This window comes from Crotalus tigris, unplaced genomic scaffold, assembly GCF_016545835.1.
Source record: "Crotalus tigris isolate CLP2741 ecotype Arizona unplaced genomic scaffold, ASM1654583v1 scf7180000018252.723642, whole genome shotgun sequence".
Lineage (NCBI taxonomy): Eukaryota > Metazoa > Chordata > Lepidosauria > Squamata > Viperidae > Crotalus > Crotalus tigris.
Window position 1 is genome coordinate 169,035 of NW_024096906.1, and position 27,598 is coordinate 196,632.

The 27,598-nt window shown below is 40.3% G+C and overlaps 1 protein-coding gene across 6 annotated transcripts in view; it reads left to right on the plus strand.

Moving 5' to 3' along the window:
- The window catches only part of LOC120310651 (calcium-activated potassium channel subunit alpha-1), a 251,828-nt gene that overhangs the window by 136,050 nt on the left and 88,180 nt on the right, over positions 1–27,598 (plus strand). For 3 of the 6 annotated variants that reach the window (XM_039349291.1, XM_039349292.1, XM_039349295.1), the window contains 5 exons: positions 2,198–2,209; positions 10,796–10,882; positions 12,363–12,439; positions 15,585–15,593; positions 22,652–22,825. In XM_039349291.1, coding sequence (XP_039205225.1) covers positions 2,198–2,209; positions 10,796–10,882; positions 12,363–12,439; positions 15,585–15,593; positions 22,652–22,825 — 359 coding nt within the window. The remainder of the gene's footprint in view (positions 1–2,197; positions 2,210–10,795; positions 10,883–12,362; positions 12,440–15,584; positions 15,594–22,651; positions 22,826–27,598) is intronic. The other 3 variants (XM_039349289.1, XM_039349290.1, XM_039349293.1) reach the window with 3 other exon arrangements.

The following is a 27,598-nucleotide window of genomic DNA, read 5'->3' on the forward strand; positions in this document are numbered from 1 at the left end:
ACCAGGAAGTGCTTTGAAAAATGCAAAGAATCAAAGATGAGTAGAAAATTAGAAGAAGCCTTGAAATAGATCAGTGTTTCTCAACCTTGACAATTTTAAGGCATGTGGACTTCAACTCCCAGAATTCCACAGCCAGCATGGCTGGCTGTGGAATTCTGGGAGTTGAAGTCCACATGCCTTAAAATTGTCAAGGTTGAGAAACACCGAAATAGATCCTTGGAATTCAACATCTCAAACGAAGAGTTTCTCAAATATAACTATGTTATATTTGTTCACCAAGATATCTTAGCACCAGGATGTAATTTCAGCAGAGATCGGTTCTTTGATGCCTATCATTTGCCCCTGTCATTTTTTAAAAAAACAATGTTCTCTTTCCACATTATTGATAGGTTTCGCCCCCCCCCTGTCAGTTTTTTTTATTTCCTTCTTCTTCATTGCTTTGTGAAGTGTGCGCTTTTCGTAAAACCCAGATTCAAATTTTCTAGTTAGGTCAACGTTTGGGGCAATCGTAACCCTGTTTTGTCATTTGCATCCCTTGTAAGAAACAATATGCAAAAGCGAAACAAAACAAAATATGTTGGTTTTATGTTATCAAATATTAATTTATTTTAGAGTCGTCCCACCTCCAAGAAGCACGAGCGTCAGCCTTTTCACCATTTCATTCAGGAATGCCTTGAAAATAAATGCTGGCCCTCCGCAGCTCCCTTGATACAATCTAAATGAAAAAGCAAAACTTGATTTTGACCCAGGCTGCTCATTACTAAAATGGATAACAAACACACATGAAATATTAACAACAATTGCTTGCCCAAGCTTTCATTAAGCACTTACATTCATGAATTCCATGTCGGTTCCTTTGCCGTAATTTCTTTTTTTGCAAATTACTATCGTGTGTAACAGCCGCCATTTTCCTTTCAGAAGTACTGGACAATCTCTTTCCCCTCTAATTGAATGGACCCTCTTTGTGGCCTTCAAAAGGACTTGAGGATTACATATTAGATTAGCCCAGGGGTCTTCAAACTTGGCCCTTTTATGACTTGTGGACTTTGTGCTTGGCTGAGGAATTCTGGGAGTCGAAGTCCACAAGTCATAAAAGGGCCAAGTTTGAAGACCTCTGGATTAGCCTCTTCTAGAGTAAGGAAGAATCCAGGGAATTTAGACAGATAAGGCTTGAAAGAGTGATTTGCAAGCAGAATTTTCTTTTAAATGCAGGTAAGCAGAACCAAGGTCATCAATGACTGATCCTATAGTCATATCAACACGTCTATTCAGCAGTAGATACATAGAGTTGAAAATGGTCTGCTAAAAGTTTTGCTCAAACCTTAAATCATGTTTCTGACATGTGGAAAATCATAGCCCATAGCAACATGCTCACCTTGTTGACTGAATCTTTGGGGAGGATGCGTTGCCCGTTGTCCCCACACAAAATGTGTGTATTGTGAAAACAAGCAGCGAAATTGGTCCTTCTTCCAATTCCAGCTGGATGATGGATCTGAGAATCAAGGTATCCTGCTGACATCCCTTTGCAGTTGTGTTTTTTTTTTTTTTCACTACGGCTTTGGTTCTATGCGCCATGGAATATTTGGCCGTTTGGATCAAATAAGGATACCTTGCTGAATTTTTTCTTTTTAAGAAATATAGTCCATAGGCCTTTGATGTTCCTTGAATTTTCAAGGAAAAATAAAAAAGTAAAAAAAAAAAACTATACTTTTTGAGAAAATTTCTAAAATAACGGTGAAATTCCACACGAGCCCGTTAAAAAGCCACAATATCTCTTTCTCTCTCTCTCTCTCTCTTTTTTTTTTTTTTTGTCAAATTCTAATTTGGGGGTGGCTTTATTTATTTATTTGCCAGCTCTAATAAAAAAAAGTGGAACATAAAAATAATAATTAAAAAAAAATAACATTCTTCTCTCACATCCTCTCCCCCGATGTTTGTCCCTCTGTTGGACTTTTTTCCTTGTCTCTCTCCATTTTATTTGTCCTCATTTGTAACACAACTTCCTTTTTTTAAAAAAAAAATAAATAAATTTTAAAAAAAGGAAGGAAAATAGCTTTGGAAAATTTCAAAATAAAAGTGTTGTGGGGTTATTAACTTTTATTTATTTATTTCATTTCGGCCTTTTTTTTTTTTGGGTGTCCGTTCATTTCTTCTCCAAATGTTTGATTTGCAATTTTTTTTTTCTTGTCGTTTGCAGAAGCCGAAAACGGTATGCTCTCTTCGTTATCTTTCCTTCCAACCTCAACCCTACCTCCAATCCTTCTCTAACTTCAGGACTAATTCCTTACCAAGAATACAGGAAGATAACACCTTTGTCTATCTTTCATATATATATGTATATGTATATATATGTATATATAAAATATATAGTATATATGTATATATATATATATATGTATATAGGTCTTTGGTTGTTCGGGTTTTCTCCCGCGTAAAATTGGAAGTGTCTTGGCGACGTTTCGACGAAGTCCCATTCGTCATCTTCAGGCTGGTGTTTTCAGTTTCGTGCTTCGAGCAGCTAAGACCACACATTGCTGCTCGAAGCACAAAGCTGAAAACACCAGCCTGAAGATGACGAATGGGACTTCGTCGAAACATTGCCAAGACACTTCCAATTTTACGCGGGAGAAAACCCAAACAACCAAAGACCCACATATATATATATATCCCCAAAGTTTCAAAGAGGAGAGAACATTTGATAGCAACAGTTGGTTTCTTCATTGTTTTTTTTTTTTTTTTTTTGGTGTATGTGTGTCTTCTGCACTAACTTCTTTGCAGGAATAACGCTCCGTATAAATTAAATTTAGTCCCGTTGCCTTAGGAGAAATGATTAAGGTGATAGGAAAAATTATCTCAGATTTCATTCAATAGGAAAATTGTCTCTCCTGTCCAGTACTCCTTTTCCTCTGTTTTATCTGCTTGTGTTTTGTTGCAACAGTGTCTGTTTCGTGTCTATTAATTTTTGCTACGTGTTGCTTTTACGTTTGCCCCCCCTTGTTCAAATTCCCGCATCAAACGTTCTTCCAGAGTTTCTGTTCCACGCGGTGCTCCATACCATCCCTTCCGCTATTCATTAGTAGAGTCCAAATGCCTTTTCAGCTTTGTTTGTTTTGTTTTGTTTGTTTCGCTTTCAGTTTTGAGCCTAACACTGAATCAGAATAACTGAAATATCACCCCACCCGGAAGCTACTACAGCTCTAACGAAGGCCCTTTGTGTAGCTTTTTTTGTAGAAAAACTGGAATATTTGACTGGGTTGACCTTTGTGCCGGTCTGTTTTGCGTTCATCGTGCTGATACTCAGTACGGAACGTGAACCAACCTTCCATGCAGTTGTTGTGTCTTGGAAAACAACAAGGCATGGGTCACCAAATCCCTTTTGATTTCTCTTTAATTTCATTCATCTGAAGGCCTCCAACTTCACCCTGGCATTGCTTCCTTCTTAACCGCTCCTGATGAGCCTTTTTTGAATGGCATACGCCCGAATCGATTATTTTTTTTCTCCTGTTCCCGCTTCTGTCTTCTCATTCTATGTAGTCTGTGACCTTCTTCTGTTTCGTTCTTCTATCCTGTGGATTTGGAGTAGATTTGTGAACAAGAGACCTGGCTTCCTGACAGTTTGGCATTATTCATATGATCCAACTGCAGAGAAGTTACTGCAACACTTGGCATCTTCCAAGGATCTGCAGATGTTGCACCTCTTAAATGGCTTCTTGTTTACCAGTAATTTTGAACCTCGTGGTAAAGGCATGCCTAGTTGTGTGGAGAAAAAAAAAAGTGTATGATTGAAAAGTGTTCTGCCTTGCTCCCAGTATGGAATGACACAAATCTCACTTAAGTTAGAGCATCGGTTGCTCGTTCGTGGGCACTCTTCGGCTTCGGAAGATGTTGGATTTGATCCACTTTGATGGAAAGCAAATTTGGGCATCGTAAAAGACAGCTCCTAAATCTTTTAGCCATTCCCATTTATGATGAAAGACTTAATTCTCTGGGAGCAACACTTAGAACAGCTTGCTGTAGTGAGCAATAGTGCTCTGTAGCTTTACGTGTTTTGTCATTTGCCTTCTCGTTGGTGTCTATGGTGATTTATTTTCCTCTTTTTTGTAAACCTGTATTAACATTAGCTGGAAAAATCCTGGAGAGGGCTAGCAGAGAGATTCTTTGCTCCCCAAAACCAATACTTGTGCATGTCCCTATATGATTTCCAGAAACTCATAAAGGAAAAAAAAGTATTTTTTTTCTGTCATTCATAAATACTTCAATGAGTAAAGTTCATTTTAAGGAGATCTTAGGGGACTGTTTGCCATAACCTGTGGACCAATCTTCAAGAAAACTTTGCTTGCAATCAGGAATGTCCCATCTCTCTTAAACTAAATACAGCACTGCATCGTGGGGGTGAAAATATATATTTTATTGTGATCTTAATTGCACGGGGAATGGTACAGCACATCTACCATAGCATGAAAGTTATTACTATGGCTTTTTTTGGTCACTCATCCCATTGAAAAGCATTAATATTCTACCTATATCTGCGTTCAGAATATTGTAGATGTTTGAGTATGCTTTCAGTGCTGAGACATACAAGACAGAAATTTGGACTTATTCGCTGATGCAACAATATACATTTTAATGTTCTGTTCTCATTTTTTTCCTTGAGAAATATTAGAGCAGTTGATGTGCCATTAGCTTCCCTAGTGTTCAAGACCTAAAAGAAAATATTGGCATTTTATTTACAAGAAGGGTCTCTAACTATCAGAAGGAGATTGAAAGTTAAACTGCATGTTGCGTTAAGCATGTAACGTATACAGTAACTGACCTACTGTTCTTTTTGGCTCCAAAGAAAATTGAGAGAGAATTATTATAGGCTGAGAATTTTTCTTTTTTAAAGCTTAATTTTATCCACCCCCAGCCATTTGTTTTCTGAAATTCTATCTCCTTCGTGGATGTTAGGAATAAAGGATAAAAAAATGTCCAGGCAGCAAACAACATAAGTAAAATGCTAAGAAGCGGTGCCAGCTTTGAGGGTAAGAGAAGATTGATCAGAATGAGGGAAGCAGATTTATACCACTGCAATACAAGACTTATTTTTTCCTATGCATGTTGCAACATTGGACCCAAATGGAGGGAGACCCTTGCAGAATGATGTTGTGACATTGTTTTGGTCAAAATGATGCAAGCGACAAGATCCCATCCCCTGTGTTTATGAAGATTGCAATCTAGGGATCCTACTTCAGAAGTCAGGAATCCCTGTGGATTTTACTCTGACTACATAGGGCAGCGGTTCCCAACCTTTTCTATACACCTCACCCCTAGAACGCTTCTGATATATTCTCACACCCCTTACCAAAAAATTATGCATATACACTATAGTTTTGAAACTTCCAAACCCCCTGGAAGTTTTCACATCCCCTGGAATGTTGTCTTGCACACCCAGTTGGGAACCCCTGACATAGGGGATGGTGCTCATCTCTGTTTCAAGACCATTGTACACTGAAGTGGTACCTATTTATCTACTCACGTTTACATGTTTAGCAGGAGCTGAGGGGAGGTCGGGAGCTCACTCTCTCACATGGCACAGTTCTTGAACCTGTCTGTTTGCTTTCCAGCCTACAAACCCAGCATCTTTACGGCCCATCAAACATAAGAGTTGGTGGTATATTCTGTGCTTAATGTAACATGTAGTTTGACCCATAGAACTGGAAGCTTTAATTTCATGGATGGAGCAACGGTTGAACAGTTTGACCCACATTTCAAATTTGTCTTAAGATTGAGCTAAGGCAGGTACAGTTCTACTGAAATTTTACACTTTCCTAGCAGGAAATAATATCCACTGCCTTATTAAATATGTCCCCTTGTCCTAAATCAGTGTTCCATAACCTCAGATATTTTAAAATTTGTGGATTTCAAGCTGCCAGGATTCCCCACTAGTCTAAATGGTAGTTAAATAACGAATGAATATTCACAGGACCGTTTTAGATCAGTTTCTTTACAATGATACGGATGTTTCTGCCGTATAGTTCACTCTGTCTTTCATTTATCCTACAATGAGAGCCACATTAAGTTGGGAGATAGAAGAATGTCAGCTGAAGTTTAACTTTCTGGCCAATCGCAGTAGGACTATCGTTAATTCTGATCTTACTGAAGTTCATTTGAATTAATATTTAACAGAAAACAATTGAAAATATTACTTCAGGCTGGAAGGAAAAGAACTGCGAATTTTGCTTGCTGTTTAATTACATGCAGCTTTTAGTATTTTAATATGATGTTAATTTGGCAATGATTTTAGCAATAGCGACCAATGCTCCATATAGAAATAAACCAAATATATATGTATATTAAAACATGGATTCATAATCAACATAAATTCATTATTCATGATAAACAGGCAAAATAAAACTGAAATGTGGATTGCATTGTATATTAAAAGTCAAATTACAATGGAAGAATACTGAATAATAAGAATAGATAGAGGAACTATAAAGCTTTTAGTTTTTCCCCATCGAGAACAAATAACTAAAAAAAAAGAACCCTTTACTTTGGAACAACGGTAGAAACTTGAGAAAATAAATAATTAAATGATGAGAACTCAGGAATAAAATTCAGGGATAGAAATGCCTCTCTGATAATTGTGTGATATGATATCTGAAACTTTCAATATGGTTTAGCAATTGTATGGGACAAAATGCCAGAGAGGAATCTATTTCCTGCATTCAAGGTTAGATTTTGCTATTTGGGGTCCAGCCAAAATGTCGACACTTCCACCCTGCGTATGACGTGCTAATCTCCCTGAATTCCCCGTGGCTTTTGCATCTTTTTATCACCGCTTTTTTTTAAAAAATATGATTTATATTCAGGAAATCTGCCCCAACAGAAGTTGCACAATTAAAGATGTCTGCCAGGCCTAAAGCAGCCCAGATTTTGGACATTGAAAAAGGTTACCCATCTTATGAACAATCGGACCCCCTTCCTTGTATTTTGTTTTAATAATAATAACAAGGATTTTCTCTTCAAGTCAGTGTTGAGTCCCTGCAGTTTTCTTGGCAACATTTTTCAAAGGTGGTTTGTGCTCTGGCCTTCATCTCCTTCCTAGGGCTGAGAAAGAGGGACTAGCCCAAGGTCATAAAGCTGGTCTTGTACCCCAGGTAAGATTAGAACTCACATTCTCCTAGTTTCTAGCTTGGCACCACCTTAACCACCACACCAAACTGGTTCTGAACTCAATATTGATTAATAATAGAACTAGCAATAGCATTTAGACTTATATACCACTTCACAGTGCTTTACAGCCCTCTCTAAGTGGTTTACAGAGTCAGCCTGTTACCCCCCACCAACCTAGGTCCTCATTTTACCGACCTCAGAAGGATGAGCTGGTCAGGATTGAACTGCTGAACAATCGGCAGAATTAGCCTGCAATACTGCATTCCAACCACTGCACCACCACGGCTCTCATTTTAATAATCCCAAAACAACCGGAGCACCTCTTGAATACCATCAACATTGACAAATTTGCCATCAGTCAATGGCAAAAGTCAACTTTACTTGGAACAGCTTCCATCCTCTGACGCTTTAACACCATCAAACATCCACATGTACCTATCTCAGGGCTTTAGGAAGGACTGGATAGGTGGACAAAAATGCCATTCCTATTCTGAACATCTGAATAATAATAATAATAATAATAATAATAACAACAACAACAACAACCACAACAACAAAATAATAATAACAACAAAATAACAAAATAACATAATATAATAATAATAATATATTCTTTTACGCAAATATATGCTACTAATTATTAAGCTCAGGATCATCCTTTGGATCTTTGGCTTATCTCCTAAAACAAATTAAAAATTAAAAAGCAAAACATTTTGCTACATTAAAAAAAAAAGCTAAAGAGAGAACTTCCATATTTGAAAATAAATCTCAGGTTAAATTCAATGGCAACTGGAGGTTAGCTGTTTCATAGAGAGAGAAAAAATCCACCTCTTTTACATCGTTCACGTCTATTGCTAATTGCCTTAGCAATAATCAAGGAAGATGTAAAAGAGGTTTTGGATGGAATTAGATGGATTGACCTGCTATTGAAACCATCTTGTCATTATCGATCTAGGAAAGAGAAGTGGAGATTTTGTAATTAATGCCGGTTATTTTTCTCTTCTCCAACGCAATCGTGGAGATGCTAGATACTTTAGGCCTGATAGTAAATCTGAAAACAGTTTCCACTTAGCAGCATTGTGTCTAACCACAGGATCTTCCTGCAAAATTATGTGCCCTTCAAATATTTCCAGAAGAATACCATTTACGAGCAGATAGCAGAAAGAAGCAGGATCCATTTACTCTCAAAAGATAATCCCAGGAAACTCTACCGTGTGTATCTCGCACTGTTTGTGCCGTGTTCATATATATGTGCTTTCGCTGTCTCATTCCCTTAAAACATGTTTTCTACTAAGTCCCAATTGATTCTAATCATGGCAGTCTTTGTTTCCTACAAACATTGCATGCACGCTTAACTCTTTTCTAACTTAACAAAGATAAAATTGTGAGTTGAGAGAGAGAGAAAAACAACCATCAAATTTCCCTTAGAAGCTCCGTTAAACTGCTTTTGAAAATATTCATTTTCAAAATGCTTTGGAAAGGTTTTTGCGGAAATCCTTCAGACCTCACACGTACCTCTCTGATCCTCCTTCTTCCTTGAGGCATCAACATTTCGCCTGAAATTCACGTTACACAAATTCATGCTGGGAAAAAGATGGTCTGCTTTAATGGAAGCCAGAGAGACGCAAGACGGGAAGCACGCTTCCGAAGCACCTTTAGTCCTAGAAAATAGATATTGCAAGGGGATTGGCTTTTTCAGCAGCACAGACGGATTACAACAATCAGTGACTGCCATTGTGTAAACCAGAGGTCTCCCAACTTGGCCACTGTAAGATTAGTGGAACTTCAACTCCCAGAATTCTCCAGCCAGCATCTCTTAAGGTTGCCAAGTTTGGACATCCCTGGTGTAAACCATTATCTTGGACTGGGGCATTAAAAGTTAATGGGAAATTGCCCATGCCTGTGACTTTCCAGGAAGAAACCAATTTTGTGAATTCACCTGGACAAGCCTTTTGTTGAGCTACGTTAACCTCGTGCTTTTTTGAAACAGTGAGAATTCTTCCTTCGTAGGATGTGTTCCATTAAAATAAGAAATGTTAAGAAAGTGGAGCAGGAGCAGGTCGTGGGAAGATGCACATGGGACATAGAATCATCTAGTCCAGGGATGTCAAACTCGCAGTGTCACATGATATGTTGTGATTTTTTTTTTCCCATTGCTGGCAATGGGGTGGGCATGGTTTTGCCATGACACACCCAGCCCATGGGCTGGCAGTTTGACACCCCTGATTTAGTCCCTTTAAAACAAACATCCTTTGAAAATCTTGGCACTCACTAAATAGAGACCAGGCACATTCCTACAATGTCTTCCACATTACATATTTGTCGATTACATTTTTAATCTGTCCAGTTATCAAAGTTTTCTAAGACTGGGGCCTCCAATCTGGGCAAAGTCAAGACTTGTGGACTTCAACTCCAGACTTCTGGGAGTTGAAGTCCACAAGTCTTGAAGTTGCCCAGATTGGAGATCCTTATTCTAAGAGGAGAATGAATCTGTATGCAAAGGAAAATAAGACACAGTAAACTATAACCATATTCTATTGGGGGGGAGGGGATATTTCTTGTGAGATGACCATATATGACCGCTTAACATGTGGTTGATGTATTCACTTGCATCCTAGTAGATTTGACACCTCCTCTTGATGTCACATGTTTGGAATTGATAGAACATTCAATACTCAATGGGTGAAACCTGTAAATGTCTACCAAAACTTCCATATTTACAGATGCACAAGTTAAGTTACTTCATGATCAGCTTCTCTTCCTCCCAAAAGCAGGGGTTAAGACCCAGGCCATGCTCTGTTAAAATGTCCCTTGGTTTGACCAAAGTCTTCATTCCTGTTGAAGAACGTACATCATAAATCCAGAAGTCACTCCGATGAGATTAGTCTAAATCTTGAAACGCGGTTGATTTGATTTTTCAAGCAAGGATGAGTCATTTGTTTTGACTCATTGACCACGGTCTGGAAAAGGGGCTTTGGGATGGAGAAATGATTAACCACGATACCCGATTCCTGTTTTCTTTAGCAATTGTAAATGGTTGTCTTGTACCATTCCCCCTAAGCATATGAATAAATATGTATGTATGTATTACGCTATAAATCATGTGATTGAGAGTGATGGGGGGCCCATTAATAACACCCCACTTCAACAGAAATTGGCACAAAGGGCTAAGCTGCCAGAAGACTGGGGCATTTTTCCTCAAGCAAATGCTTTCCGTGGGAATCATTTTTCCTCGCATCAATCATCATGATTTTGTTAATTTTTATCCCAGAGCAAAAAAAAAAAAATCAAAGCTTTTTGTACATTCCCCCCCCCTTTCTACCCCTAACTGAAGTCGCTCAGGCCTTGAGCAAAGTTTTAAGATAAAGACTTGAGTTGAACTCACTTTCAGCCTCAGTGTTTCAATACAGCTCATGCTTTGAAACCTTTTGTAAAAATGGCTTCTAGTTGCCATTTTTTTCCTCTCTCTCTTTTTTTGGATTTACCAAACTAATGGGCCCCCTATAACGAAGCAATAAGAAATAACGAATTTGGTTTCGCAGCTGAAAAGTAGCATGCTGCTACAAGCATTCTCTCTCTCTCTCTCTCTTTTTTTTTTTTTTGATTTCTGTTTGTCATTTTGTTCCATTTTACTGGCCAGCATATTAATCAATCCTGGGAACCACGTGAAAATTCTAGAAGGAACGCTAGGATTCTTCATTGCAAGTGATTCCAAAGAAGTGAAAAGGTAAATGTTTGGTCACTCGGGTTCTTCTTCTTCTTCTTCTTCTTCTTCTTCTTCTTCTTCTTCTTCTTCTTCTTCTTCTTCTTCTTCTTCTTCTTCTTCTTCTTCTTCTTCTTCTTCTTCTTCTTCTTCTTCTTCTTCTTCTTCTTCTTCTTCTTCTTCTTCCTTCTTCTTCTTCTTCTTCTTCTTCTTCTTCTTCTTCTTCTTCTTCTTCTTCTTCTTCTTCTTCTTCTTCTTCTTCTTCTTCTTCTTCTTCTTCTTCTTCTTCTCCTCCTCCTCCTTCTCCTTCTCCTTCTCCTTCTTCTCCTTCTCCTTCTCCTTCTTCTTCTCCTTCTTCTTCTTCTCCTCCTCCTCCTTCTCCTTCTCCTTCTCCTCCTCCTCCTTCTCCTTCTTTTCTCCTCCTTCTCCTTCTCCTCCTCCTCCTTATTCTCCTTCTTCTTCTTCTCCTTCTTCTCCTTCTCCTTCTCCTCCTTCTCCTCCTTCTCCTCCTCCTCCTCCTCCTCCTCCTCCTCCTCCTTCTTCTTCTTCTCCTCCTTCTCCTCTTCCTTCTCCTCCTCCTCCTCCTCTCCCCCCCTGCTCCTCCTCCTCCTCCTCCTTCTTCTTCTTTCGTTCCTTATTACAGGTAGTCCTCTATTTACTGCCACAATTGGGCCCAACATGTTCATTGTTAAGCCAGATAGTTAATTAAGTGAATTTTGCCCCATTTTACGACTTTTCTTGCTGCAATTAGTAAATGAATCACTACAGATGTTAAGTCAGTCACACATCCTTGGGACGATAGAGAAGAAAAAAAAAAATGTACGCCATTCTCTTAACTGCGTTGAGCAGAAATTCTCCCCAATCCAGAGAGCGTTCAGAATCTAAGCCGAGTGTAGGTTTTTAAGAAGAGACTGGACCGTCATTTGTCTGAAAAGGTATATGGTCTCCTGCTTGAGGAGGGGGTTGGACTAGAAGATCTCTAATGTCCCTTCCAACTCTGTTCTCCTGTATTCAGCTGCAAAGGTAGCGTGGCGCTGCAATTCCCAGCAATAAATGCTATCGTTCTGCATTTCTTCCACAACCATATTTGAATTCCTTCAGAACATTAATCCGTGTGGAACTAAGTGGAACAAATAAGTCTTTTTTTTAAAAAAAATGCATAAAAAAATTGAAAATCAGGGGTCTTTGAAACTGCAGTTTCTCTGCCAAGAATGTCCCCCCTCCCCTCTTGTGTGTTTGGATAACTCAAACTCAAACACCCAAGATGGGATTTTGAAATTAAGTGTCTCATAGCCAACATTTCCTTTCTGAAATGTCTAAACCAGGGGTAGGCAACCTTGAAGGTTGCCTACCCCTGGTTTAAACCTTTCCGAAGATTAAAGGAAATTAAGGCTGGCGTGTTTTATTAATTTGGCACTTTTCGCGGAGAGGAAATGCGGAGCTAATTTCATTTGTACGAATTGAGAGAAGCGTCAGTTTTATCCTCTTTCTCTCCCTGTTCCAGGGCCTACTTTTATTGCAAGGCGTGTCACGATGACATCACCGATCCCAAAAGGATAAAAAAATGTGGCTGTAAACGATGTAAGTAATTTTTAATCCACAACACACCCTTCTTCTTTTTTTTCCCCCTCTAGGCTTTTTTTTAAAAAAAACAACACTTTAACCCAGTTTCTGGGATTTATACATGGATGGAAGGTGGGTAGGGGAGCAAAAAGCAAATTTGTACCACTTTAGCAATACAGCCAGTCCTTGACTTAACAACCATTCATTTAGTAACCAAAGTTACAACGGCACTAAAAAAAAAAGTGACCTGGGACTCATTTTCTGACTTACGGCCCCATGGTCACATGATCAAAATTTGAGTGCTTGGCAACTGACTTGAACTTAGAACAGTTGCTCTGTCATGTGATCACCATTTGTAACTTTCCCAGTGGCTTACAACAAACAAAACCAACGTGGGAAACAGATTCATTTAATGACCTCATGGTTTTCCTTAACAGACGCAGTGATTCCCTTAATAATTGTGGCAAAAAACGGTCATAAAATGGAGCGCAAGTCCCTTAACGACTGCCTTGCTTAGCAACGGAAATGTTACGGCCAATAAGTCAAGGACTTCCTGTACATGTAGGAAAGCTATAGAGCTGTTACCCATCCTTGCCTTGTCTTTGCAATCTAATTTCTTTAGGAAATGTCATTTTTAAAAAAAGTCATTTTAACGTGGAACATTTATGCCGTTCGATCCTTAGAACTTCAATTCAGATTATTGGTCTTCTTTTGTTCTTGGAATTGGGAGTAACAATTTCCCAACGTAGTTCTAATAAGCTATGTCAGGTTTTGGGTTGTGGTTTTTTTTTTTTTTTTAAAGTTAGGCTTATCCATATCTCCTTATCTTAACTATCACTACTCAGAGGATCATACAATGTAGAAAGATGCTGGCACTTTTTTCCTCCTCTTGAAAAGAAAATTAAACATCTGTCTTGGTCTGTAGTCCCTTTGCTTGTCCCTTCAGAAAGGAAAGTTTTCACGGCTTAATAATATTCCTTGGAAACAAGGAAATGCTCATACATATCAATTGTTATGCATCTCATCCTGGTCATGCTTATTTTCCTCGTAGGCTACAGACCATACAATTTACCATTAAGTAAATGGATCAAGATCATGAAGAGAGCTTCCAGCATTTTGAGGAAGGGGGGTCTAGGACAGTGGTTCTCAACCTTTCTAATGCCGTGACCCCATAATACAGTTCCCCATGTTGTGGTGACCCCCAACCACTTATACATCACCGGGTGCTAGGGGCGTGGCCAAAGAAAAGGGAGAAAAAATGGTGGACAGCCTTGTCTGGCAACCCCCGTGAAATGGTCATTCGACCCCAAATGGGGTCCCGACCCACAGGTTGAGAACCACTGGTCTAGGACAACTCACCACGGCCAACTCGCTGTCCCCGTGGGACAAATTATCTTGGCCAATTTGTCACGGGACAATTTGCCGCTCAACAAGAGTTGCGCTAATACCGAAGAAATGTGATCACCGAAGGAAGGAGGCCAAGGGGGAGACAAAACAAAATCCAAATGACAACAATTAAAATAATCAGTTAGTTTAAACAATTAAATGGAATTGGGGAATGGTTCCGCGGCGAATTGTCCCCGCGGAGAGGTGACCGTGGCAAGTTGTCCCGTAGCGAATCAGTCGTGGAGGGTTGGTTGAAGTGAGTTAGCTGTGGCAAATGGGCAAGTTGGCTGCAGTGAGTTGCCCCTTTGCGCTTTGAGGGGTATGACTAGATTCGGAAAATAACCATCAGTTCCATTTCATAAGAATTAATGGACAATTTCAGTGGTACCAAGAAGCTGCACGCAGTCATGAAAACTGATCGAAATATGCTTGATTTAAGCCACTAGATTTCTTGCATAAACCAAAGGCTTCATTTAGAGCAGTGTTTCCCAAACTTGACAATTTTAAGGCATGTGGACTTCAACTCCCAGAATTCTGTGGAATTCTGGGAGTTGAAGTCCACATGCCTTAAAATTGTCAAGTTTGGGAAACACTGATTTAGAAGAATGTTATACTCCTGCCCCCACCCCACCCCACCCAGATTTGCTAACAAGTATCCCAGTAAAACCTAGAAACTCAAGAGAAAACGAAGGCCGGAGAGCAAAGTTTTGTAAACAGGTGAATGAAATGCAAAAGAACATCTTCTTTGCGGGAAAAATTCATATAATTATTTTGGCATTAATTGCACGCCGCTTCCTGGACTAGTTGAAAGCCACGTTCTTTAATAATGCATCTGAGGTTTTACGTCCCTTCAGATGTTTCTGAATATTAGCTTTGGTATTGTCAGGGTGTCCAAGTACGTCTGACCTACATAGCTATTTGTCCAAACCTGTTAAGCCAAATATTAATAATTCAGCAAACAGCTCTGAAGCGTCACAAAACCAAGGGTAATTAGAGAATCTGTGTTGGTTGGAAATGAATTTCTTGCACAAAGATCCATATTGTAGAAGGCTGTGATGTGTGATGTGTCTGGTTTTGGATCTTATTTTGATTCCTAATTTTCTAATTTTAATTTAAATTGGAATGAAAGAGGAAGAAAAAAAAAGATTTAGCTCTGCGTACACATTGCAATTAACCAAATGTACTTTTGTTAACATTTTAGTCAGTTGAGTTACTGAATTAATTCACTGGAAATTGTTTGGTTTCAGCCTTAGTGTGCCGCTCAGTAACATCATTTTTTAGTAAAGCAACAAGTTCCATGTTAGAAAGGGTGTTTCTGACAGGAGGGAGATACCTGCCCCCCCCAAAATAAGCATGCATGATCCTCCCCCCCAAATCTATGAAACTCTTTAAAGAAAGTTTTTAACAAAACCATTGTTGTATTTGTGCGCTGATCCCCATTGATTGAGCACGGCAAGATTCATCGTTAATTGATTCGAGTTTATGTAGCTGAATTACAGTTCTAAAATTTTGGACACAACCATTGGAGATGAACGTTCCAGCTGAAATGCTGTGCTTACTCATTCCTTTCATCCTTGTATTAAATCATTTTGTTTCCAGCTGGGATCCTTTCTCCTTTGCAAGATTGCAGCTACAAGATAATAGTCCGTGTGTACACTGATATTTACAAAAAAGATTTGCCTGAACAGATGATTATTGACAATGTTATGATTTATTTATTTTTTCTCTTGCTGCCTTGGAACACGGCCCATACTATATTTTAACTACACACTGATAGTGATCTATTGTGAGTAACAATGGGTTCCTTGTAGCCCAGAGTGCAGTCTGATCTGTCTTTCTTCCAGTGGAGGATATTCATTTGTTTTCTTCTTTTTATTTTATGTTGCATGAAGCAGTGGCGTCTCCTATCCCCGTTATGTTTTATGCCCATGTAAGCTGGAGCAACCTTGAAAAAAAAAAACCCAGCAATATTTCTTCGTTTCCTTTTGGTTTCGTCCCTCTCTTTTCTCCTGTTTGTCCCCTTCCAATCAACCGTATTTTCATCACTGAAAATCAGAATGTTACAGCATCTCGACCGAATCGATTGACAGTTAGGAAATCGTCTTGTTTGTTTGTTTGTTTGTTTACCAGCTGCTTTAATGGTTGGACGAGGGACTAAAATGATAGAGATGATAGAAGCAAGGACTACAGTATAAACCAGTAATTTTCTCCGGCTGGGAAACCCCTGGGATGATTATTCTAAGCCAGGCATATCAAACTTGCGACATCACGTGACGTCGCATGACGTATTGGAGCTTTTTTGCCATTGCCGGCAATGGGGTGGGCGCAGCTCCGGTATGATGAAACCAGCCCGCGGGCTGGCAGTTTGACACCCCTGTTCTAAGTGATGCAACAAAAATTGTTCTAAGAATATAGATAATCCTCGACTTACGATCACAACTTACGAACCCAAAATTTAAGTGGGCTTTGCCCTATTTTTACGACCTTTCTCACCACAGTTGTTAAACGAACCACTGCCACTATTAAGTTAGTAACACAATTGTAAAAGTCAGTCTGGCTTCCCAGTTGACTTTGTTGGACACGGCAACCATCATAAACAAACGCAAGGTGGCAATCCTCTGAATTTCGACCACGTGACTCCGTGGGGGATGCCGCCAGCAGTCATAAGTTTGAAAAACAGTCACAACTCGCCATTTCTAGCCTGGCTACTTGAACCACTAAACTAAACAGGTCTAATGATCAAAGGACATATTATGAGAGTCACAGAGCAAAGCGAAAGGATTTCTTGGGTTTCACATAGAAAATCTGTTTTTCGGGAGGTATATAATGAAGGGAAATACCAAATTTATCGCTGAAATTGGATTAAACGTACCTGTGATTTTTGATCCGGGCCAATGTGAACACGCAACCAAATTTTATCCTAAAGGGTGATACAGCTCAAGCGTACAGGAGCAGCGAATCAATTTTACGTTGAACTTTTCTGTCTGTCAATGCATGTGGATTAGGGCACCGATGTATAATTTAAAACCTGGGTGTAAACTTTGCAGGCCATTCAGCATTGGGCTGTCAAGCCATCTGAGGCCATGAGATTCAAGAAGAACTTTAGATGTGGTCAAGATAACTTTGGTTTCATCCAGGAGTTCCTCAACTCTTTACACAGCCCTGAAATTCATTTTATGTGACTTGGTGTTTTCATAAGGGACTGTTTGTTAGCGATGCCCTACTTGACCCCCCTCCATCTCAGCTCCTCTTCTAGGAAGTGATCACATTTGCCTCCTTGGTTTAGAATAGCTGGTAGAGATGATGATGATGATGATCGTGATGATGATAATAATGGTAGCAGTAGTAGTAGTAGTAGTAGTAGTAGTAGTAGTAGTAGTAGTAGTAATAGGCTCCTTGGGTGCAATCACAAAACAACTGGAGCACCACTTGAACACCATTGGCATTGACAAATTTGCTATTAGTCAATTGCAAAAGGCGGCCTTACTAGGAACTGCTTCCATCCTGTGACGATATCAATACCATCAAACATCCACATCTGCCTATCCCAGGTCCTGGGTAAGGACTCGATAGGTAGACAAAACGCCAAATCCAGTCTGAACATCTGGCTGACTGTGCGATGATCAATAATAATAATAATAATAATAATAATAATAATAATAATAATAATAATAATAATAGTAATAGTACCATCAAACATCCACATCTGCCTATCCCAGGTCCTGGGTAAGGACTCAATAGGTAGACAAAATGCCAAATCCAGTCTAAAGATCTGGCTGATTGTGCGATGATTAATATTAATATTAACAACAACAACAACAACAACAACAATAATATGTTTAAGACACACTGCTATATTAAAAAAAACATAAAATTGGACTGTTGGGTAACCCTGAGCTGTTCTTTAAATTGGCGCACTTAACCAGCATCCCAGACAGAATATTAAATCAATGTAATTGTTCCTGTAATGCTGCTGTTCCCTTGTGTGACTTTAATTTCCCTGTATTGACATTTACCTTCTGCTCTTGGAGTTGAACTGAAATTGCACTATATCCATCTCAATTCTCCTCCTCCTGCTCCTCCCAGAGTTGGAAAGGACCTTGGAGGTCTTCTAGTCCAACCCCTTACTCAAGTAAGAGACCCTTCTCTCCTCCTCCTCCTCCTCCTCTTCCTCCCCCTAGCAGAATTGGAAGGTGCCTTCGAGGTCTTCTAATCCAATCCTTGCTCAAGCAGGAGACCCTCCTCCTCTCCTCCTCCTCCTCCTCCGAATAAGAGTTGGAAGGGATCTTGGAGGTCTTCTAGTCCAACCCTTGCTCAAGCAGGAGACTCTTTCCTCCTCCTCCTCCTAACAAAATTGGAAAGGACCTTGGAGGTCTTCTAGTCCAACCCTTGCTCAAGCAGGTGACTCTCCCCTCCTCCTCCTTCTCCTCCTCCTCCTCCTCCTCTTCCTCTTCCTCCTCCTAACAAAGTTGGAAAGGACCTTGGAGGTCTTCTAGTCCAACCCTTGCTCAAGCAGGAGACCCTCCTCCCCCCACATCCGACAGAGGTTGAGTCTGTCTTTAACCAGCTGCTGTTTGACGATAAACCACTGGAGGCCCTCAGCACTCCATTTTTCTTCCCATTGATGGCTAAAACACAGGAAAAAATAGACTTTAAGACAAAGTGGTAACAGAAAAAAGAAGAGTGTTTAGAATCAAAGGAGGTGGCTTTGTTTCCACTTGCTTTTATTTGTCAGATTTACAGTAGAGTAACGTCTGGCACCCAGAATGTCTTTTCCAAATGTGGACTTCCAGAATAGATGGTGTTCCTTGAACATTAAGGCGCCAAGACACAAACACTAATGAAAACATACAGAACGGACTCCTTTCTCGCTGCTGATTGCCACATTTAATTAACGTTTATGACGGTTTAATGGGAAGCAGTATGTGTCTGGCTGCACAATCTTTTAACCTCCCATCTTCTCTTCGGTCTGCTCACTTTCCCTTCCTTCTTGACACTTCATCTTGATCCATGTTTGGGTGCGTTGAGAAATATTTATTTTTGCCTGTTTCTGCTTGGGGCGAGTGCAAAACCACTCCGTATCAGAAGAAAGAAGGATATGCATGTTTTCGGTGAAAAAAAAACCCTGATTTTCTGATCTGCAACTGCCTCCCCGTAGCCAGTTCTTATAAGATCTTGATTATCAACATTCAAATTGTTTCCTGCATGTGAACATGGAGAACCCTAGATTGACGTGTGGCCTTCAGAATCACCGATATTAATAATTAAAAACGGTCCCTGAAATGCATTGGTTGCATCAATTCCCGGTGTGAAAAAAGAGCAAAAAAAATTGTGGTTGAAGAAAATGGTTCTTAAGCGTTTTTGCTCTCTTGTCTCTTATTTTATTATTGCCTTTGGATAAAACACAATTTAGATAGAAATGAAAATGGGTGTCAGTTTGCCAAGCCAACAGCACAACAATATTAATACAGCTGGTGCATCCCTGGGTTTTGCTGCAGTCTTTCATTAATAGGAAGATCTGAAAATGAACTTTATATTGCAGTTAAGGAACTTTAATTTTTCTTTAACCAGTCCGGGCTGGTTAAAGAACCGGGCTGGTTTTAGACCAATTTTATTGGTTGTTCCTTTATCGAAAAGCAAAAAAAAAAAAAAAAAAAAAGAATCAATTTCTAGGGAGACTCTCAGTCATCCAGGTCTTGGTTGTCCCAAAGGTGTTTTTTCAAGAGGCAACTTGTTTTTTCTTTGTTTCTCCTTGAAGACATTTTGCTTCTCCTCCAAGAAGCTTTTGTAGAAGAACTGAAGAAGCTTCTTGGATGAGAAACGAAACGTCTTCAAAGAAAAACAAAGACAATCCAATTGCCTCTTGAAAAAAAGCAGCTTTGGGCCAAAAGAAGAAAGTTTTTCTTTTTTTTCTCCTTTTTAAAGCTCAAAAAATTTAAATAGAAACATGCAAAAGGTTTGTTTAGAACATTGTTAGGAGACTTAAAAAGAGGAAGCCAACAAAAATAGCAAACTGAGAGCTGAATCGTTTCATAGTAGTATATAACCTGTTCCAAAATAAAAAATAAAAAATCCCATAGCAGAATTCTGTTTTTCTTCCAAAAACCCATCCAAGGAGAATGATCTATGGTGTTTTGACCGAGGCTGATGTTATATGTTGACAAATTTTAACAGCTGCGAGATAACTCAAAGTGAATGCTAAGAGGCCCAGAAAACACAAGAAAATTTGCAGAGGAAGGGAAGATCATTCATCCACCTTGATACCTGTTTTACTAGGATATTCTCCCTTGGTTGACAAATATACTGTAAGTGGCAAGTCAACCAAGGCCTTTGAACTGTTGGGAGAAGATTTATTTTCTCTTGTCTCACTTTGAAAAGAAAAAGCAGAAAACAGCAAAGCCGCAAGGGAACCGTTTTAAATTAAAAGGTGGAGTTGTGATTGTTTCTGTCTAAGGTTATAAGACAATTTTATTTATTCTTTTACTTTTTTAAAAAATCTCATTTGCTTTTCCGGTTCATGGGGATGGGGGGTTTGGGGGTGGGTGGGCGGGCCGCCACAATTTGTTTCCAAACTGTTAAATTGAATGAGTTTGTGCTAAGTGATGATTAATAAATACGGGCCAGGGCCACAACAATTGGATGTTTCACTTGGGTAGTGGTATTTGTGAATGAAACCGCCTCAAGAGGAATTGGGCAAAATCGGTTTTTACAGAAACAGCCCGTTGGAAATTCATAAACCTAGAAGCACTGAGGTTGACAAACGGGTCAGTTTGCATAGATCTCAGTCAACTGCCTGAAAAAGGGAATAAATGCTTTGATGGACTTTCAAACTGACTTTTTATTACGGTGGTTCAAAGATGAATTCTACACATATTTGTTGAAAATACTGGAAATTGATCATTGTTTGATCGGGTTTCACTGGATCCATATGTGGTGCATTCTGGCGATAACTTCTAGCTGAACAGTCTTTAAATGCTATACTTATGCTATTTTAATTGACATGTACATCACATCAATTAAAAACCAGGATCCACAAACACTGACCGGCAGTCAAATGCCACGATCCCAGATCCTTAATCTCTACCCACACCAACACCAAATGGCACCAGTTCGATTGGCACATACACCAAAAACCTTCTGCCACGCTACCACACGCTATGGTTGTGAATTCATTGAAGCCTGGCACTCCACAAGCAATTCCACTGACAGACACATTGACCCACAACCAGCCGACGAACCCCTCAGAATAATCCGAATCAACCGCACAGCCAACCAGAGACAGCACCGACCTCAGCCATCCCGCGCAATCCCCCTTTCCCCCCAACCAGCAATTCACCTCCCAATGGCCCTGATCTGATCCAATCTCCCCATCACAAGACCCATCCCAAGCCTCCCACTGATAACTCACACCTGACCCATCACAAGACCCATCACAGTCCCTCACTCGACATACCCACACCTTTATAAGGCCCACACACCCACACCCTTATGAAGCCCTTATAAACAGAAAGACACTGACACCTCCTAAACTCCTCTGAAGATGTTACCTAGCCTGGTAATGAAACGTTCAGAAACCAACCCACAAACTCGGAGAACGCACCTTCACCCTCCTCCTACACCCGAGCTATAGATATTCGCCACTATTGCAAGCTGTGCTTATCTATTGTTAGTAGCAGGACCTCTTATCTGAACAAATCAGCTTCATTTCCCAAGATACACTACATTTATATTAAATTAAGCTACAATTTCAAAGAGATGTATCATTCTGGGGAAGAAGAAAAAAGCTAGATCAAACCTAGCTCAAAAACAGTGGGGTCCTTGGTGCTCTCTGAGCTTGGTTGTTTTCTTGCAGACGTTTCTTTACCCAATTGGATAACATTATCAGTGCCAGAAGAGAGTGGGTGTTTATGGAGAAGAAGAGGAGGAGGAGGAGGAGGAGGAGGAGGAGGATTGTGGGGTCCTTGGTGTTCTCTGAGCTTGCTTGTTTTCTTGCAGACGTTTCATTACCAAACTAGGCAACATTATCAGAGCTAGAAGGGAGTGGGGTTTGCTCTCTGCTCCCTCCTAGCAATGAAGATGCTACCTAGGTGGATTCTGGAACATCCTCAAGGAAACCACCAAGCTCAGAGAGCACCAAGGACCCCACAGTTCAACCCTGAGGTGCAAATATTCTCTTTTACTGGTAGCTCAAAAAAGCCACCAAAAATTTAAACAAGCAGTGTATTTTGTACCAGCCGTCTTTAAAATAGAATGGCTGTTTTCTTCTAATTTTATTTCTTAATACTCTGCAAAAACCTTGAATGGGGACACAAGAGTTATAGCTTTGAACCGCGGTATGGAAATGTCTATAGAGATCCTCCGTCATCCAGGTCATAGTTATCCCAAAGATGCTTTTTTTCAGGAGGCAACTGGACTCTCTTGTTTTTCGCTTTGAAGACGTCTCGCCTCTCATCCAAAGAAGCTTCTTCAGCTCCGACCGGATGGTGGGGAAGGGAAAGATTTGCAGGGGTATAAATCTTTCCCTTGCCCACCATCCGGTCAGAGCTGAAGAAGCTTCTGGGATGAGAAGCGAAACGTCTCCGAAGAAAAACAAGGAATTCCAGTTGCCTCTTGAAAAAGCATCTTCAGGTGTCCCATGGGGAAAAAAAAAAGAACATTAAAAACAATGGGTAATTTTCCCCAGAACTGATGTGATGTGATTAATAAACAGAATGCTATTTTCCTATGAGTCAAGATTGTCGCCCTTACATTGTCTCCCTTACATGACCTCCCAGCTGCATTGTTCTATCTAGCCTTCCATTAACCTGGTCCTCTTCCTCTCCTCCCATTCAACCATGGTTATAGCCAAGATGTCCACGTACGAGAGACTCAAACTGGCATGTTGTTTTGATTGTGGCTACTCTGTGCATGACCGCACACGCAAGTCAGACCGTGTGCATTGTAAGATGGACACCCTTGAGAGAGCCTTCCCACTTCCTTCCGTCTCTGTTAGTGATTGCTCCACCACTTTACGTGCCTGTAAGTTTGAACACCTAGCACGCCTTGTTCCATGTTTGTGGTGCCTGTGGCTTCACCGCTGTCTTGTGCTGTCCGTTGTGGCTCTGTTGTTTCCGTGGGTGGGGAAGTGAGGGTTTCAAATGGCCTGTGGAGTTTGGTTCTGGTGGCTGTTTTAATTTATGCCATCCTATATTTCCATATCTTTCAGTGTATTCTCTCTCTCTCTCTCTCTCTCTCTCTCTCTGTCTCTCTCTCTCTCTCATAACAAATGCAATTGTGTTTTTAATTGCTCTACCTGCGAGCTTTTCGGAGAGAAAATGAGCATCTCGGTGCAATTTTGCGCAATTTTGCTTTTTAATTAATATGCTCAGTATAATGGTTGTTCAGTGCTTTACTATTAGCTGTAGGGGGGAAAATTATGTTCCCAGGCTTTTGCAGTAGATCGTGGTTTAGAGAGCGTTTTAGGCAAATTCAGTGTAATTCATGCTGTGTGTAGCACAAAAATTGTTTATCCGTGTAACTTCTTTCTGCCGATGTGCAAATGAGTTCATCTTTCATCTGAACTAAGTAATATAATTTGACTATTGTTATATGCATTGTCGATATCCATTCGTAGTTGGCGGCTGTCACTGACATTGTCCTGTCTGCACAATTCTTGTCGGTGCAAATGTATTTCCATCTCTATTATTTTGCCAATCAATAAGCCACTGTCTCAAAAACTGTGTGTTTCGTTCTGGTTTCCCATGCCAGCCAGCCGCCACAATTAGTAAAGCCTCATTATGATAGGAATTGCAGGGTCTAAAGTGATCCAGAACTGTCAAACTCCACAGTAGGTTTAGACACTCCAAATTGATTCATTCATTCCTTCAAAAAAAAAAAAAATCCATCGATTTGACAAATCACATTGATGGATTCAGTTGAACCCCGCCGAATCAATTTGGAGGCATCCTACATGTGCCAATTTGCATGTACTAATCCAGCAGATGAATTTAAAGGTTTACATCAGATCTCCTTTTCGCATCAATTCAAACATTCAAAACAAATCGAATGAGTTTGCACACCTCTACTATATGCAGGCTGTGTTAGCTTTCGTTGTGTGAAGTTGATTCATTTTATTCAGTATTTATTCTCCAAGAGAGCTGGGTCATTTTTATGCCGGGAGTCCTGAAGTCAGGGGGCCATGATTTGTAATGTTTCTTGCTGATTTCCGGCATTTTTGCTGATTTCTGGAAAACAAACGAACAGACTTGGTCTTTTGAGAGAATAGAATAGAGCTGGAAGGGACCTTGGAGGTCTTCTAGTCCAGCCTCCCACTCAAACAGGGAAACCTATACCATTTCGGACAAGTGGCTGTCCAGTCTCTTCTTAAAAACCTCCAGTGATGGAGCGCCCACGATTTCTGGTGGCAAGCTGTTCCACTGGTTAATTGTCCTCACTGTTAGGAAGTTTCTCCTTAATTCCAGGTTGCTTCTCTCCTTGATTAGTTTTCATACATTGTAAGAGTTGTGCTTGTGTTCAGATTCCTTTTAATTCTTGCGAAAATAGGGGTTGTTTCCTACTTTCTCTCTGCCCCCCTTGACTTCTCTCTTTATTTGGCCAATATGTTGGTCTGGAGATTAATCACAATGGAGCCTGATCGTCTTAATGGAGGAAAAAGTTCATCACAGCTTCCCTTGTGTGGTTTCTTAATAACTGCACTCATAAAATGCCCATTCACTAGAATTGCTACAATGGTACCAAATAGTTTCTTTAAATTAAAATATGTGTGAATTTTTTGCAAAAAAATCTACATTAATGCTGGAATGGGACAACTCACCACAGCCAAGTTTAACAATTTAACAATTCAATTTAATTATTTAAAAACAGAAATTTTTTTTGTCATTCATGTTTCATTCTGTCTCTCCTTTTTCATCCTTTCTTTAACGATTCTGCTCCACCATTTCTTCCATAATCGTGTAATTCTTGTCCCACGGTGAGTTGGCTGTGGTGAGTTGCCACACACCCCATTAATGCAAAGCTTTTAAAACCAAATTAGTCCTAGGCTAATTTTGCAGCAGTCCTAAGCTGCATTAACAAAGGGACAGAATCAAGAGTATTAGTACCACTTTGCAAACCCTTAGTACAGCCACACTTGGAATACTGCACCCACTTTTGGTCACCATGGTGTAAAAAAGATATCGAGAAAGAGTGCAGAAAAGAGCAGCAAAAATGATCAGGGAACCGGAGGCGAAAACATATGAAGAACGGTTGCAGGAATTGGGTATGTCTAGTCTAATGTCCAATATTTGAGGGGCTCCTACAAAGACGAGGGGATCAACCTATTTTCCAAAGCACCTGAGGGCAGAACAAGAAACAATGGATGGAAACTAACCAAGGAGAGAGGCAACCTGGAATTAAGCAGAAACTTCCTAACAGTGAGGACAATGAGTTGACTGTGGCGAATTGGCCATGGCGAGTTGGCCATGGCAAGTTGGACGTGACAAGTTGCCCCATTCCAGAGTCCATCTTTCTTGTCACAAAGAAGAGGGAGTCAAGCTATTCTCCAAAACATCTGAGTTCAGGACAAGAAGCAACGGATGGAAACTCATCAAGGAGAGAAGCAACCTGGAATTAAGCAGAAACTTCCTAACAGTGAGGACAATTAAGCAGAGGAACTGAGGTTGCCTTCAGAAGTTGTGGGTGCTCCATCACTGGAGGTTTTTGAGAAGAGACTGGACAGCTATTTGTCTGGAATGGTATATAGGGTCTCCTGCTTGAGCAGGGGGTTAGACTAGAAGACCTCCAAAGTCCCTTCCAGTTCTGTTATTCTATGAAATTCTGCCAAGTCCATAATAATGAGGTTCATAACAGCCAGCCCTATAAATATGGCCTGATGCATTTTCTACTCATTGCTCTATTGGTCCCACAAAGAGGAAAAGGCATAACATGGACCGTTGGCTATTTTCATTTCGATCTGTAGTTTTCGAGGCAAGGAAGGAACAGCTTAACCAAATGGGGAGAGGAAAAAAAAAGTTTGAGACATAATTTCTGCCACACCTCTAAAGTTCTGCTTTTGAAAAGCACGTTAGCCACACACTGCAGTCAAACATAAAAGCCAGAATAAGAGCTTGGAAGGGATTTAGGGTTTTTTTTTCTCCCTCCTCTTACCCTACACACCTTCCACCCATCATTGCCTCGTCAGGCAAAACCAGATTTAATTCTGCTCCGTGTGAGATCGCTCAGCTTTGATAGCTTAATAAGAAACAATGCAGGCTTCCAGACCAAGCCTGCTCTTTGTAAACCAGGGTTAGCCGGTTAATAGTGGTCATGTAAATCTCTGCATCTCCCCATGAAGACACCCACAGCTACACATACACATACACACACACACACACACAAAATCTCCGTGGCAGGGCTTCAAGGGAAATTGATATTTTCCTTCCAGTGAAATAGCCCATCTTGACGAAGGCTGCTTCACGCAAAGAGGCGGTGGTGAGATTTGGACTTTTTTTATTATTATTAAAATACAAGCATATGTGAAAATGCAGCCGGGCTGGGCAATTAGAAGTGGCGGTAACGAGGAATCAAAGTGAGGTCAGATCCGTGGATAAGATTACCTTTCTCACATTCTTCAGTTGTTCTGAAAATCATTCTGAATTAGTGTCAGAACAGGCCTCCATCGGTTATGCCGTCTGTCTTTCCAGCAAGGACTGTAGTGTTTCCCAAGACACTCATTAAAGATCATTATATTATTACAAGGCTGGCTTTAGTCACAGACACCCCTCTGCAGCCATCAAGGCTGTCTGCTTTTAAGATGGCTTAATGTGTTTTTCTTGTTCTTTTTGCTCTCCCTGGCTCTTTTTTTAAAATTTTATTTTATTTTACACATTAAAGGGGAACGAGGAACGATTGCGAACAATGATATTTAGAAACCGGAGCGAGCAAAAACACAACTCTTGCTCTTGAAAATGGGATTGCTTCCAGGCTAATTTGGTTCTGATCCTGCAGGAATGCTCACACACATTCCAGTCTAATGAAGAGAACTACTGGGGTTTTTCCATTATTGTCCCTAGGGCTGGTCAGAAAGAACTGGTTGTGGAAAAACAGCAAGGTTTTGCACACCTAGGCAGGAAGAACCAAAGGTCCAGGTTCAAACTGGGCAAAACCTGGCTCCAAAACAGTCACTGTGAGAGGGACCTTGGAGTCCTAGGGGACAATCCCTTAAACATGAGCCAGCCGTGTGTGGCAGCAGCCAAAAGAGTTTAATATAATCCTTGGTTGTATAAACAGAGGCATAGAATCAAAATCACGTGAAGTCTTAGTACCACTTTATAAAGCTTTAGTAAGGCCACACCAGGAATACAGCATCCAGTTTTGGTCACCGCATTACAAAAAAGTTGTTGAAGCTTTGGGAAAAGTGCAGAGAAGAACAACTAAGAGGATTAAAGGCCTTGAATGTCTTCTAGTCCAAACCCAGACTGGTTGTCCAGTCTCTTCTTAAAAGCCTCCAGTGTTGGAGCATTCACAGCTTCTGGAGGCAGGTGGTTCCACTGGTTAATTGTTCTCACTGTCAGGAAGTTTCTCCTTAGTTCTAGGTTGCTTCTCTCCTTGATGAGTTTCCATCCGTTGCTTCTTGTCCTGCCTTCAGGCACTTTGGAGAATAGCTTGACTCCCTCTTCTTTGGGGCAGCCCCTCAAATATTGGAAGACTGCTATCATGTCCCCCCTAGTCCTTAGTTCTAGTCCAGTTTATGACAATAACAATAACAGAGTTGGAAGGGATCTTAGAGGTCTTCTAGTCCAACCCCTTGCTCAG